Consider the following 14056-nt stretch of genomic DNA (forward strand, 5'->3'; position numbering starts at 1 on the left):
TCTTATTGTTCAACCTAACATAACTCAAGTAGTCAACACTAAAGCATCTGAAGCTAATTCTGACTTTATTCTTGACATCCTATTCCGACTTAATTCTCGCTATTATATGCCGACTTTATTCTTGACATTCTATTTCAACTTTATTGTCGCTATTATATTCCGACTTTATTCTCTGCATGTTGACTTTTTTCTCGACATTTCGACTTTTTTCTCGAAGTGTATGATGAAAAAAAAATTCTGCCCCCTCTAATTTCATTTGTCTCACGGGTGGCCCTGATACTCTTCCGTATAAACTTGATGTTTTTAACAAGGAGCGATAAAATTATTCAAACCCCTGTACAATGTTTGCTGATAGAGAAGAAAGTAATTCAGAGAACAAAGAGCAGCAGTTTTTGTTCTCCACTTAGTCACAGCCCGTTTTTGAGTGTCAAAGGGGAAATTTAAACTTTGACACAGATGTGATCAGAATTGATCTGCATGGATGTGATCTTCTGTGGAGTGTCTCTGGATCAGCAGTAGTGTTGATAGTTTCTCAGTCAGAAGGTGAGGGGTTCAATCCCAGGTCAACTGTCCATATAACTCATAACTGCCCTCTAGTGGCTGCCCCCTTGAAGGTGTGAATGGGATTAGTTAATATAGATAACTCCTTACCCTGTACTTTCTGCCAATGGGGTGTGAATGAGTAATCTGAGTAATCAGGAGACTGAGGAGGAGCTATATTAACAGCACTATTTACTGTCTTGCTAAAATACACAGGGTTACAGTCATGGCAGAGAGGGAAGAGCAGTTAGGAAAAAGAAGGTGCAGCCACTATTAACTCTCAGAAGTAAAAGAAAAGTCAAGAAACAGTTTAAGATGCACAGTAAATTTATTCTACTGGACAAACAACATATTTAGGGAGACACAGTTACACAAGCAACACGTGCCTCAGAAGTTAACATTTTAGAGGACTTCACTCTTCATCAAACCCTTTCTGAAAAACAAGAAAAATCAGAAGTTTAAAACAATCAGACATTTTTTCCTTTTGAGTGTTTTTAAATCTATGTCACAACAAAACAAACTATACTGACCTTTGACCCTGCATCACGGCTCTTGGCACGAAGCTTGTTGACCTGAGACTCAGCGATGTCAGCTCTCTCCTCAGCCTCATCCAGCTCATGCTGCAGCTTGCGGAACTTGGTCAGATGAGTGTTGGCCTGCTCCTCCTGAGACACAGACCCCAGGTGTGTTACAAACCCCTATGTGCTTAGGTGAAACTCAGGTTTTGTTGTTAAGACGTGTTGGATACTTACAGCCTCCTCAGAAGTCTTTTTGTAGGATTTAACCTTCAGCTGCAACTTGTCCACTAAATCTTGAAGACGTGCAAGATTTTTACGGTCTTCTTCCGTCTGAATCACAGAAACATAATAAGATTTGTTTTTCTGGTTTTGAACATGGTACCTTAGCATCAATAACACAGACCTTTTTTTAATCATTACCTGATAGGTAAGCTCCTTGATGCGTCTCTCATACTTTCTTATCCCCTTCACAGCATCACTGGCCTTTTTTTGTTCACTTTCAACCTCACCTTCAAGCTCTCTGACCTAGATGTAGAAGGCAGTAACAAAGAGATTAGCCAAAAGCCTTTGAACTGACAGAGACCATCCAGAGATCTTAAGATTTAGATGATGTAAACAAAAAACATTGGTACTTACCCTGGCCTCGAGCTTCTGCAGCTGCTTCTTCCCTCCCTTCATGGCGATCTGCTCAGCTTCATCCAGACGGTGCTGCAGGTCTTTGATGGTCTGCTCCATGTTCTTCTTCATACGCTCCAGGTGAGCGCTGGTGTCCTGTTCCTTCTTCAGCTCCTCTGCCATCATGGCAGCATCAGTAATGGCCTTCTTGGCCTTCTCCTCAGCGTTCCTGCACTCCTGCACTGCGTCTTCCACCTCAGTTTGAAGCTGGGAGGTGTCAGCCTCCAGCTTCTTCTTCTGGTTTATCAGGCTGGTGTTCTGGTTGTACACAATTTGTGTATATTTTTTTTGTGAAAGAATGATATTTTCTTTCTTTCTTTTTTTTTTTTCATTAATTATTATCTGCATCTTACCTGTGAGTGCAGCAGCTGCACCCTCTCGCTGACATCCAGCAGCTCTTGCTCTGCAAGTTTACGTCCTCTCTCAGTTTGCTCCAGAGCAGACCTCAGCTCCTCCAGTTCAGACACAAGCAGGTTGTTACGCCTCTCAACGATGGCGATGTTCTCCTTCATATCATCGTTGGTGCGCATGGACTCATCAAGTTGTAGTTGTGTGTCCTTGAAATTGAAAACCCAGAAAATTAAATTGGAGCTAAGTAAATAAAACAACTCAATGACTCCTGCCTATGAAGTCGTACCTTCAGATGTGCATGAACAGTCTTGAGCTGTTTCTGAGCCTCAGCAGCTTGTCTGTTGGCCTGGCTGAGCTGGATCTCCATCTCATTGAGGTCTCCCTCCATCTTCTTCTTCAAGCGGAGGGCTTCATTCCTGCTGCGAGTTTCAGAATCAAGAGAGCTCTGAAGAGTATCCACAATTCTCTGTTGGTTTCTCTTTGCCTGCTCCATCTCTTCATCTTTCTCTGATAGTTTGCGTTCAATATCAGCCTTGACTTGGTTGAACTCCAGCTGAGCTCTGAGAATCTTCCCTTCCTCATGTTCCAGTGAGGCCTGTCATGAAGTAAAGGAGTAAAGGATAAGAAAATAATATGACACATCTTGCTTGGTTCCTGAGGTCTGCCTCTGAAACATTCAGGGTACCTCTGCCTCCTCCAGAGCTGTTTGAATCTCAGTCTTCTCTTGCTCCAGTTGTTTTCGAATCTTCTCAAGCTCATGGATATTCTTTCCACCCTCACCAATTTGTTCAGTGAGGTCAGATATTTCCTCTGAGAGATCAAATGTTATGTTAGCAAAGGTTGCAAAGATCTAGTTGTGTAAAAGAGATGAAGCTAGGTTCAGCCTTACCCTGCAGATTCTTGTTCTCTCTCTTCATGGTCTCCAGATGCTCCAGAGATTCTTCATAGGAGTTCTTGAGTTTGAAGAGCTCAGTGCTCAGAGACCTGGCCTCCTTCTGAGAGCTCTCCAACTCTGTCTGAGACTCCTCATACTTTTGTTTCCACTCTGCCAAGACCTGAAATGTGTGTGTCACAGGTTTAATGTGCTAACATTCTAAAACATTGATGGTAGGGTTTGTTTAAAATCCAACCTTGTCAAAGTTTCTTTGCTTCTTGTCCAGAGCAGCAGCAGCAGCATTGGACCTCTCCACATCCACCATGAGATCTTCAATCTCATTCTGCAGTCTGTGTTTGGTCTTCTCCAGAGAGGAACATTTAGCATTCACCGCTTCCACAGCCTCCTCGGCGTCCTGCAGACGCTGAGCCAGCTTCTTTCTAAATGTTGATGGAGCTTAGTCAGAGCTCATTCTTTATAATATTGAAGAGCTGTTCATGTGAAAAGAGACTGAACCTACTTGGCGTCCTCCAGTTCCTCAGTCCTCTGGATGGCATCAGTTTCATACTTGGTTCTCCACTGAGCCACCTCAGAGTTGGCCTTGGACATGCTGCGCTGGAGTTCAGCCTTGGCCTCCTGTTCCTCCTCGTACTGCTCTCTGAGCAGGTCACAGTCGTGACGAGAAGACTGCACCGCGTGAGCCAGGGCATTCTTGGCCTAAAGCAGAGAGCATATCTCAGTTTGCCATGAACTATCATTTACATCTTTTGTACTTAATGAGGAACCATTTGTTCGTTACCTTCACTTCCTCCTCTAATTGTCTTTTAAGGTCTTCAACTTGTTGAGTGTAGGACTGTTTTCCTCTGGTGAGTTGAGACACCAGGGAATCCTTCTCCTCAAGCTGCCTTATAAGTTCACCTTACATAAAAGAAGGATGAAATAAGTTTTCATTCTATTTCAAATCAAATGCACATGAAACCAGATTGTTACCATTTTCAGTTTGAAGCTTTGCTTTCTGCATGGTGAAGTCATTGATGACACGCTGTCCCTCCTCTGACTTTGTTTTATATTCATTCATCTGATCCTCCAGAGACCTGCACATTTTCTCCAAGTTATTCTGGAAATGAAAGAAATTCATGATGGCACATAAACTTCTTTAGAAATACTGACCATTTGGACTGAAATCAGTCTGTAGAAAAAACAATGTTCTGCATCACAGCTTTTTACCTTAGACTTGACAATTTGTTCCATGTTGGAGACCACATCATCCAGCTCCAGTCTGAGCTCACTCTTCTCCTTCTCCAGCTTCTGCTTGACTCTCTGCAGGTTGTCGATCTGCTCTCCCAGGTCAGCAACGCTGTCAGCCTGTTTCTTCCTGAGTGTGGCGGTGGTGGCTTCATGCTGCAGAGTGGCCTCTTCCAGGTCTCTGCGGAGTTTGAGGAACTCAGCCTCCCTCTTCTTGTTCATCTCAATCTGGGCAGCTGTTGCTCCTCCAGCCTCCTCCAGTCTCTCACTGATCTCCTCCAGCTCTCTGGCCAAGTCTGCTCTCTGCTTCTCCACCTTAGCTCGAGCAGCTCGCTCTGCTTCAAGCTCTTCCTCCAGCTCCTCGATGCGGGCCTAGAACAATGTTACATTATTTTTTCACTGAATAAAACTAAAAGATGCAGCAGAAATGTCACATCCCCATAAGCTTATTAAATCTTTATAATATTACCTGCAGTTCTTTCAGTTTTTTCTGAAGCTGGGCACTTATCATTTGTTCATCTTCGATTTTACCAATCAGTTGGCTAATTTCAAAATCTTTCCTGTGAATGACAAATATGTCATGGGTACAAGGATAAGTTTAGGTACATTTATCTTTTACAAGTGCAGTTTCCATGTTACTTTTTCAGTCTCTCTTCGAGTTGCTGTTTGTCATTTTCCAGGTCCATGACGGTCTCCTGGGCCAGCTTTAGGTCTCCTTCAAGCTTCCTTTTGGCTCTCTCAAGGTCCATTCTTACTTTCTTCTCTTGCTCAAGGGATCCTTCAAGCTGTGACAGATGGTTGGATTAATGTTTTATCAAGATCACAAAAACCATCCTGTATATCTTAGTTTTGCTCACTCATCTTGTTTTACAAAGCTCTTACATCATCCACTTGCTGCTCCAGCTTAGTTTTGGCCTTGGTCAGAGTGTTGACTTTGTCCTCCTCACTCTGCAGGTCATCCAGTGTTTGCTGATGAGCTTCCTGTAAGGCTTTCTTTTCCTTGGTCAGCTTGGCGATGATTTCATCTTGTGCAGCCATCTCTTCGACCAGGTTTTTAACCTGTTGTTGAAAAGAAGCAAATCATAACTTTGATAAAAACTACAACAAGACTTGTTGACATGGAAACACTCTGGACTTACTTAATACTTTTTAGTGTAATACTTTTACACCAATTAGCTGTTACACTAGGACAACCTACTAAATACCAAGTGGGCCCTCCTTGTCATCAGGTCAGGACCACAACCGCCCTGATCTGACAAGACATGGTCCCAAGTAGACCACTGAAGGAGTGCTGTGGTATCTGGAACCAAGACATCAGCAGCATGTCTTGTAGGTCGTAGATGTTATGATGCAGAGCTACATGGATTGAACTTTGTTGTAACCAAAGATGTTCCATTAGATTGAGATCTTGGAAATTTGTAGACTAAGTCAGTTAATGACAATTTCTTTCAGGCCATTACTTTCCATTGCCCTATGGCCCAGTTCTGATGAGCTCATGTACTTAGTTGATTCTAATGGTATTGGACAGGGGTCAGTATGGGCATCCTGGCCAGTCTTCAGCTACACAGCCCCATAAACAACTGACTGTGTGTTCTGACTCAGTAGAACTACACTGGCCACCCCAGGCTACCCTTCGCCAATAAGCTTTGTCTGTCCATGACCTTTTTTTCTGGCTCAGCAGTTTCCTTTCCCTCAACACTTTAGCTCATTGACCACTTCAAACTAGGAACACTGAAGTTTGGTATAAACTTCAGCCATTACTCATACACTCACTATTTTTATTTATATAGTTTTCTTGTTACTTCACTTGTCTATCAACAGTCATAATGAATGAATGATGAGCTTTATTGTCATTGCACACGTTTCAGCTATGGCTGATCATTTTACATCCTTCTTGCATTGTAAGTATTAGTGAAGGTACCTTGTTCTCAGTGGCATGCTTCTCTTTCTCAACTTTGGCCAGAGTTAACTCCAAGTCATCAATGTCCTTCTTCAACTCTGAACATTCATCTTCCAGTTTCCTCTTCTTAGCTGTCAGTTCAGCGTTCATCTCCTCTTCATCCTCCAGTCTCTCCGTCAGCTCTTTGATTTTTGCTTCCAGCTGTATCTTGCTCTTGATCAGCCCCTCACATCTTTCCTCTGCATCACAAAGATTATCTTGCTCCTGTTGTATGACATGACATAGCATTACACAGATGTTTGCTTTTTATATTTGTAAAAAGGCTAGAGAATATTGATCATACAGATTGAACTTGGAGTTGCAGGTCATTCTTCTCTTGGAGAAGGGTAACCATTTTTTCCTCTAGCTCCTTTTTGCGGGCTTCAGATTTTGCAAAAGCCTCTTTGAGTTTCAAAAACTCTTCTTTCATGTTGGCCATCTCCTTCTCAGTCTCTGCTGACTTCAGCAGAGGTTTGATCTTGAAGAACATCTTCATCCAGGGCCAATTCTTGACCCCCATGAAGGCACGGATGTTCCACTGGATTACAAGCAGTGCATCCCTACAGACATCAGAGTAAAATTAGCTTTAACAGCTTTCCCTTGCAAGGAAAATAAGAACGTTTAACCATGGCTAAATTATTTTCCAACTCTTACAAATCAGTCCAGAGCTTATTAGAATGTGGTATGAATAAAAGTCGCCTTGACATGGTAGGGTTTTAGTAGTCTAAGTGCAGGTACCTGCGTTCAACGATCTTCTGGAATTCAATTCTTGCCAGAACACCCCGTGACCTTGCCTGGAGCCTGGTGATGATGAGAGCTAAACGGTCGTCTCTCATCTCCTCCAGCAGACCAAGAAGTCCTGCTTTGAAGAACACCTGATTTTGGCAAACAGATGGCATAGGCAATAAATCAATACACGTACATACATGATCACATGGTCTTAATAAACCTGAGGTAAAAGTCGGAAGTCTTTATTGCAAATAACACATGCATTAGTCCCCTTACTTTAACATTACCCCAGGAATGGCTGTGAATTATAAACCACAACAACCACATACATGCTGTTAGCATGCTAACTTTCTAACAGTGCATAGTAAAAATAAATACTTAATGTGTAGATCAACCTTAGTATGCCCCAGCTTGTACTGGTTGTGGTCAATGTCCAAGGAGCCCAGAAGCTTCTCTGAAGCTTTTTTGTTATCAATGAACTGTCCCTCAGGGATAGAGCTTGGGTTCAAGATGCGGTATCTTTGTAATGAAGACAAGAGAGAGTTATAAACTAGTTAAATAAACACCAATGACTTAATTTGTGTTTAAAAGCTCAAAGAAAATCATACATGCACAAGTGATATATGATATACAAATTAGATGCATGGTTGGATACAAAATGATGTTACTCATGTTTTGGCCTTGTCATCAGATCTTAACCACATTCAAAAGGTATTTGAAATTTTGGAGAAAGTGAGACACTAATCTGATAGTTCCACTTTGAAAAATTTCAGTTTGTGTAGACTATAGTCAAATTTTCCAGCAGAATGGCAAAATCTTTCGAAATCAAAACTGTAGCTGCTGTGGTCACACGGGCCTGCTGACTTTGAGAGGCAGTGATTTTTGCATATCTGACAGACACCTCTGTTTGAAATCTCCGTAGAGGATCCTGTTTGGGAAGCCCTTCCTGCAGATCCTGATGCCTTCCAGCACACCGTTACAGCGCAGCTGGTGCATCACCAGAGGGTTCTCCATGGCCCCAGGAGTCTTGGTCTCATTGGGGATGATGCAGCGCACAAAGTGAGGGTGAGTAGACCTCAGGTTGGTCATCAGCTTGTTCAGGTTCTCCTGTGAAGTTTACCCCAAAGGACAAATGTGCTGTCAAACAAGAATGGACCTTAAAAGAGCTTCATGTTGTTTTACAGCTGAAGAAAACCTCTTGAAATGTTGACATGCCCATTCTATTGAACCCACCCTGTGTAAAGCTGACACAGTTTGGAAGGATGAACCTTTCTTTTTGGCACCACCACCTTTCCCCTTCCCACCAGACTCTTGAACTAAAAGAAAAGAAGTCATTACATTTCTAAAAGAAAAAGAAATCTCAAAGTATGTATAATACTTAATAGTCTCCAAAGATTCCTTACACTGAAATCTGTGTTAGTTGGTGTAGCATGTTTTTTAGTAGAATTATCTCTTCATATATAAATCATATTTAAAACAAAATGTCCAGTTTTATAAGGACCAACCTGAGTCAGCTCCGGCATAGTTTGCAAAGAGTATAGCAAGTAGCTTCAGAGTAGACTTCTGGTAGAGTCCGACCACAGTCTCATTCAGAGGGTCCTTGTTCTTCACCAGCCAGTTGTTGATGTTATAATCAACGGTTCCAGCATAATGGACCAGGGCAAAATGAGCCTCTGGTTTCCCTTTGACGATTCTGGGCTTCTGGAAGTTTGCAGTTTTGCCCAGATGGTTGTCGTAGAGCTTGGCTTTGAAGGTGGTGTCAGAGGCTTTTGGGAACATGCACTCCTCTTCAAGGATGGACATGATACCCATGGGCTGAATTGATTAAACAGGAAGTTATAGCAAACTCTAATAGTCATTTTACATGGCTGGAATTGCAAGGGTATCAAATCTCACCTTCTCAATCAGGTCGATACAGGCCTGTAAGTCCATACCAAAGTCAATGAAAGTCCACTCAATGCCCTCTTTCTTGTACTCTTCCTGCTCCAGCACAAACATGTGGTGGTTGAAAAACTGTTGCAGTTTCTCGTTGGTGAAGTTGATGCACAGCTGCTCAAAAGTGTTGAACTGTAGAAAGAAAACATTGAAGACTTTTAGTCCAAGTTATGTTTCAACTATGGTTGGTTATTAGTGTATTAGATTACTCACATCAAAGATCTCAAATCCAGCGATGTCCAGCACACCGATGAAGTATTGCCGGGCCTGCTTGGTGTCCAGGGATTGGTTGATCCTCACCACCATCCATAAAAACATCTTCTCATACACTGACTTGGACAGTGCACCAACAGCGTAGTACACCTAGCAGATATGAATTATGAGTGAAACTTGCTGGACTTTATTTTCTAAACAGAACACAAGGAAAAATCTCTTACCTGAGCTACATTCTGTCCCTTGGTGACCCACTCGTTTCCCACTTTGACTCTTGGGTGACAGAGACCTTTGATGAGGTCAGCAGAGTTCAGGCCCATCAGGTATGCAACTTTGTCTGCATCTGTTTTGGAATTGAAAGATTTCAACAAAGTTAATTCTGTCTTTAGAGTCTTTATCAGTATATGGTTCTTTAGTCACAGCTAGCTGCTGTTACCTTCAGTCCCGTCAGCCTCTGCCTGCTCCTCTCGCTGCTTGTTCTTGAACTTCATGTTGCCATGATGCATGATGGCACCAGTCAGCTTGTAAATACTGTTCTTCTCTTCTTGGGTGAAGCCAAGCACATCAAAAGCTTCCTGTCATGGATATTATTGAATCAGAAACATAATTTTGGTGTTGTAGAAGTTGATTTATACGTGTATGTTGACCAGTTTTTAGAGATTTGACTCACATCAGTGGCCATCAGCTCCTCGGAATCATTGATGGAGGCTACAGTGGTCTCTCCTTGGGAGATGAAGGCATAGTCGTAGGGGTTGTTGGTGATGAGCAACATTTCTGAAAGGAATAACCAAAATGATTGCTCATCGTATTGTAACAACGCCAGCTTTCCCTTTTCATCAGCCAATGATTAGTTAAAAGAAACATAGTTGTTACTGATTGATTGATTGATTGCTGTGGAGGCTGTGATTTATCAGTGTAAAAAGTCCTTTTCAATTCCCTCAGGTTGTCAAAGTACTTAAAATGTGCTACATTTAGATAACATAAGTACTATGTAACCTGGAGCCCTAAACAGGATAAGGGGTATGGAGAATTATGAATGAATGAATTACTACATACAAACCAAAATACTTATGTGACTCCACAATAGGGATGGGTACCAAATTTGATACTTTTATAGGTACCGACCAAATTCTGCCAAAAGTACCGGGTACCAATTCACGTAAGATCAAAAGGTACCAGTTTTAAATTTCTTGATTATATGTTGAAGAATAAATATGTTTAATTGAAAAAAATATGTATATTTTGTTTTTAAGCAAATTGATATTTTTTACCACAAAAACACAAAAAAAGTACCGAAAATTGGTACCGTTGAGTACCGATACCAATTACTAGGTACTGGGCATTGGTACCGTATCGTTTCACATGTGAAAGGTACCCATCCCTACTCCACAATGTCCTTTGTCTCCAGCTATGTACAGCTCTTTGTATTCATTTTATATGTGTATACCCTTCTACAGGATTTACTACCAACTCAGCTATGAAATTTCAAACATGATTACCCCTTTTCCACCAAAGTGGTGCTGGTACTAGTTCCAGGCCAGTGCCTGACTAGGCACTGATGAATTGATGCATTAAAATATTTCCTTGCCCAATTCAATATCGATTCAGCAAATCCTCTGAATCTATTAATCTCCTGGCAAGTGAGGGGGGTTGTGCGGGATATTTGCGTTGTATGGGCGAGGGCCACCAGAGACCAAACAACTGAAAAATGGCAGCCAAAGCAGCAGCAGCATAAAGCCAGGTCCTTCGGCTTTAAAGTCTGACGTTTGGGTTGTTTTATTGCTCCAAAACGTGAGGTGACATACCACATATGTTCACATGGGGCATGAAAAACGATAATAGAAGCATTGAAATCAATATAGACTCAAATCGAAATCAAAAATCGTGAGGTTCTTGGTATTACCAAGCCCTAACATGCACACACACACACACACACACACACACACACACACACACACACACACACACACACACACACACATACACACACACACACACACACACACATGGACACACACAGAGAAAGCGAGGGATGAGCACGCTCCGTGTAGCAGACAGACATAAACAAGCAATATTAAACAAACCTCTGTCTAGTTACGAGAACTTCTAACTTTGTTGTCTTCCCTCCCGCCATGCGTCCACCACCACCACCTGGAGCTCTAACGTATGCAGTGAATTGCAGACATTTTGCAATGACGCATTGGCGTGGCCCCAAACTGGTTCTTAGAATGAACGTGATTTGACCCAACTAAGCCCTAGCACTAGCACCAAACAAGCACTGGTGGAAAAGGGGTGTGTGTTGTTGACATTTCAGGAAGCCAAATGCAAAAGAATTTCATTCCAAACGCACTGCTTGGTATTTTGCACATTGACAATAAAGGAAGTCCAAGTCTCAATTAAAATCTAAGCTTAGTGCATGTTTTGATGCTCAATGCAGGTGTGATGTCAGTCACCTGATGCTACCAGCCAGGTAGCTTACATCTGTGTTAGTTACATTTGTGCAATATTTCACTGCACCTGCAGGGGGGGTATTTGGGCTAATTTGAATTTTTTTTTAAAAGTAAAAATAGCCAAGTTTGAAGTTTACTTCTTATAATAAAAAGAAAATCTACAAAACCCTTGAAGACATCCAGTGCTATTATAAAAGTTGGACAAATAGCTTTCGACTGCTGAGCAACTCAAGTCCTCACTGTCTTGGCTCTGAGTTTCTGCTTTTATCACACGTTTACACTTTTAAAGGCTAATAAGGTAAGTCAGATTTAATGTAAATTTGAATGAAAGCCTGAAAGTCATCTTGATAGTTAAATCATATTTCATCTCTCAATGGTGTGCTAAGGTCACAAAATGAATCGTACATGTTAGCTCAGCATTAACAGCCCCACTTTATGACCTTTTACAATAACACAGTTTATGTTCAGTACTTACCCAGGAGCTCAGGCTTTTGCTGAGACAAGATCTGGTAGAAAATGTGGTAGTCCCTCTCAGCCTTAAGCTGATAGGTCACACGAGACTTTTCCAGAAGGTCTGTGAAAGAAACAGGACTATGCAAAGAAGTTCAAATACAGCATTGTATCTTCACATCTATATTATTAGTCCTTAACTTACAAGTTTCAATATCAGCAGACGCCAACTTCCCTCGGTTATCAAAGTGGATACGGATGAATTTACCCTATGAAAGAAAGACAATCATTTTAGTCCTGCTGATTTTTTTTTTTTTTTCAGAAATTGTTATTACTGGTATCAGACACTCACAAATCTGGAGGAGTTGTCATTCCTGATGGTCTTGGCATTCCCAAAAGCCTCCAGAGCAGGGTTAGCCTGGATGATTTGATCCTCCAGGGTACCCTGACCATGGCAGACCCAACTGTTAGATTTCACCATAAGCTTAAAGGGTTAAACTGAACTTTACAAATGATAAACGATAAAATTCAGGAATCTACTTTTTACCTTCTTCTCAGCAGCTGGATCCTTCTTCCCTCCTGGAGCAGCAGCAATGCTGGCAAAGTACTGAATGACACGCTTGGTGTTGACAGTCTTTCCAGCACCAGATTCTCCGCTGAGTGGAAGAGAAACAGAACAGTGAAGACCTTTAAACCTTCAACCAGAACCTGGTGATGAGGATAGTGTTGGCTGTGTGACTTACGTGATGAGGATTGACTGGTTTTCTCTGTCTGCCATGGAGAGAGATTTGAGATTGTCATTGAAAGAGATGGAAGTGTTAAAGTTTGACAAGTTAAAAACAGAATAATTACCTGCCAGCATGTACTGGTAGGCGTTGTCAGAGATGGAGAAGATATGAGGAGGAGCTTCACTCCTCTTCTTTCCTCTGTAGGCAACAACCACTTCCTGGTTGTAGACTGGCAGCCACTTGTAGGGGTTGACAGTCACACAGAAGAGCCCAGAGTAGGTCTGTCAGAGTAAGAGAGAGGAATGGACTGTTACTTTGGACACTGAGTTGTTCAGAACAAATAGAGAGAATAAAAGTGTCTCACGTAGATCATCCATGCTGCATAACGCTCTTTGAGGTTAAACAGCACAGCAGGCTCATGGAGGAAGGTGAACATGGCCATGTCTTCAATTTTATCAAACTTTGGTGGATTCTGAGGGTGAACATCACACTCCTTCACCGTCACCGTCTGTGGAAGAAGAAATATTTTACACTCTTTCAAAAAATGCAAGAATCCAAAAAGAATCCGCATCAGAAGCAGAAATGTGTGTACCTTCCCGCATTCAGTTTGAGCAGTGACTTTGTCACCATCTCGACTGGTTATGGACGCTTTAACGTACTCAACAGCTGGGTCAGGCACGAAGCACTCTTTCTTCATGTCGAAGGGTCTGGTCTGGGCCTCCAGACGCTCCTTATCTGACTTCCTGAGATAAGGAGCAGCAGGCCCAAACTCTGCCATGGCGGCATCACCCATGTTTCAACCTAATATAAAAATGTTGATCTTGTAATGCTTATTGTTAGGTCAGCGTAAAAAACAAACTAGCATCAAGATTTAGGAAGTACAAATAGTCTCAAGTTTCCATGCACCCAGTTAGCCATCATACTTTAGAAGTACAGTAATTAGATGGCAGGTATTTCAATCACAGCAATTAGGTAAAGGATGGATACAGACTTCATCTTTTATCATGTACCTGTTTATTAAAACTATACAGTTATGGGGTTTGAAGTCAAGACTAAAGATATTTCAGGTAATATCAGAACTAGTTTTTACCGAGGGTGGGTCGGAGTCCAGGGAAAACTGGTTCAGTCTCTGTATTATTTTCTGTTCAGGCAGAAGAAAAAGTAAAGCATGAAGCCATCAAAACTAATAAACCAGCTACAAATATGAGGTATGCATGGGAAACAAAACGTTACAAAGAACCTCTAATGGTTTAATAGCAAAGGTAGGCTGTTAAAGTCCAGTGTCATCAGGCTGATCAAACTGTTCCTCTTACCTTTGACTCTCAACCTTGAGTGCAGAGAAGTGATGAACCCTGTCGCTGACAGCAGCCCCTCCGCTAATAAAGCATATTTATCCACCAAATATGGGA

The 14056-nt window shown here is 41.9% G+C and overlaps 1 protein-coding gene across 1 annotated transcript; it reads right to left on the bottom strand.

Annotated features, from left to right (window-relative positions):
• Positions 1–952: 952 nt before the first annotated feature.
• Positions 953–13440, bottom strand: LOC141804462 (myosin-7-like). The gene is made up of 37 exons (XM_074688897.1): positions 13240–13440; positions 13012–13155; positions 12772–12928; positions 12663–12690; positions 12467–12575; positions 12272–12364; positions 12125–12188; positions 11945–12043; positions 9690–9793; positions 9456–9594; positions 9244–9362; positions 9020–9169; positions 8768–8938; positions 8377–8686; positions 8105–8187; positions 7773–7978; positions 7267–7390; positions 6881–7017; positions 6447–6702; positions 6125–6367; positions 5086–5262; positions 4843–4988; positions 4673–4763; positions 4186–4575; positions 3949–4075; positions 3758–3876; positions 3479–3675; positions 3215–3398; positions 2974–3139; positions 2770–2894; positions 2371–2679; positions 2087–2290; positions 1695–1991; positions 1479–1583; positions 1293–1388; positions 1071–1205; positions 953–973 (listed from the first exon to the last, which is right to left on the bottom strand). The coding sequence occupies exons 1-37, from the start codon at positions 13438–13440 to the stop codon at positions 953–955; spliced, it is 5826 nt and encodes a 1941-aa protein (XP_074544998.1).
• Positions 13441–14056: the final 616 nt, after the last annotated feature.

Source organism: Halichoeres trimaculatus, unplaced genomic scaffold (assembly GCF_033239565.1).
Source record: "Halichoeres trimaculatus isolate MK-OKI-2021-1 unplaced genomic scaffold, fHalTri1.1 fHalTri1_scaffold_15, whole genome shotgun sequence".
Lineage (NCBI taxonomy): Eukaryota > Metazoa > Chordata > Actinopteri > Labriformes > Labridae > Halichoeres > Halichoeres trimaculatus.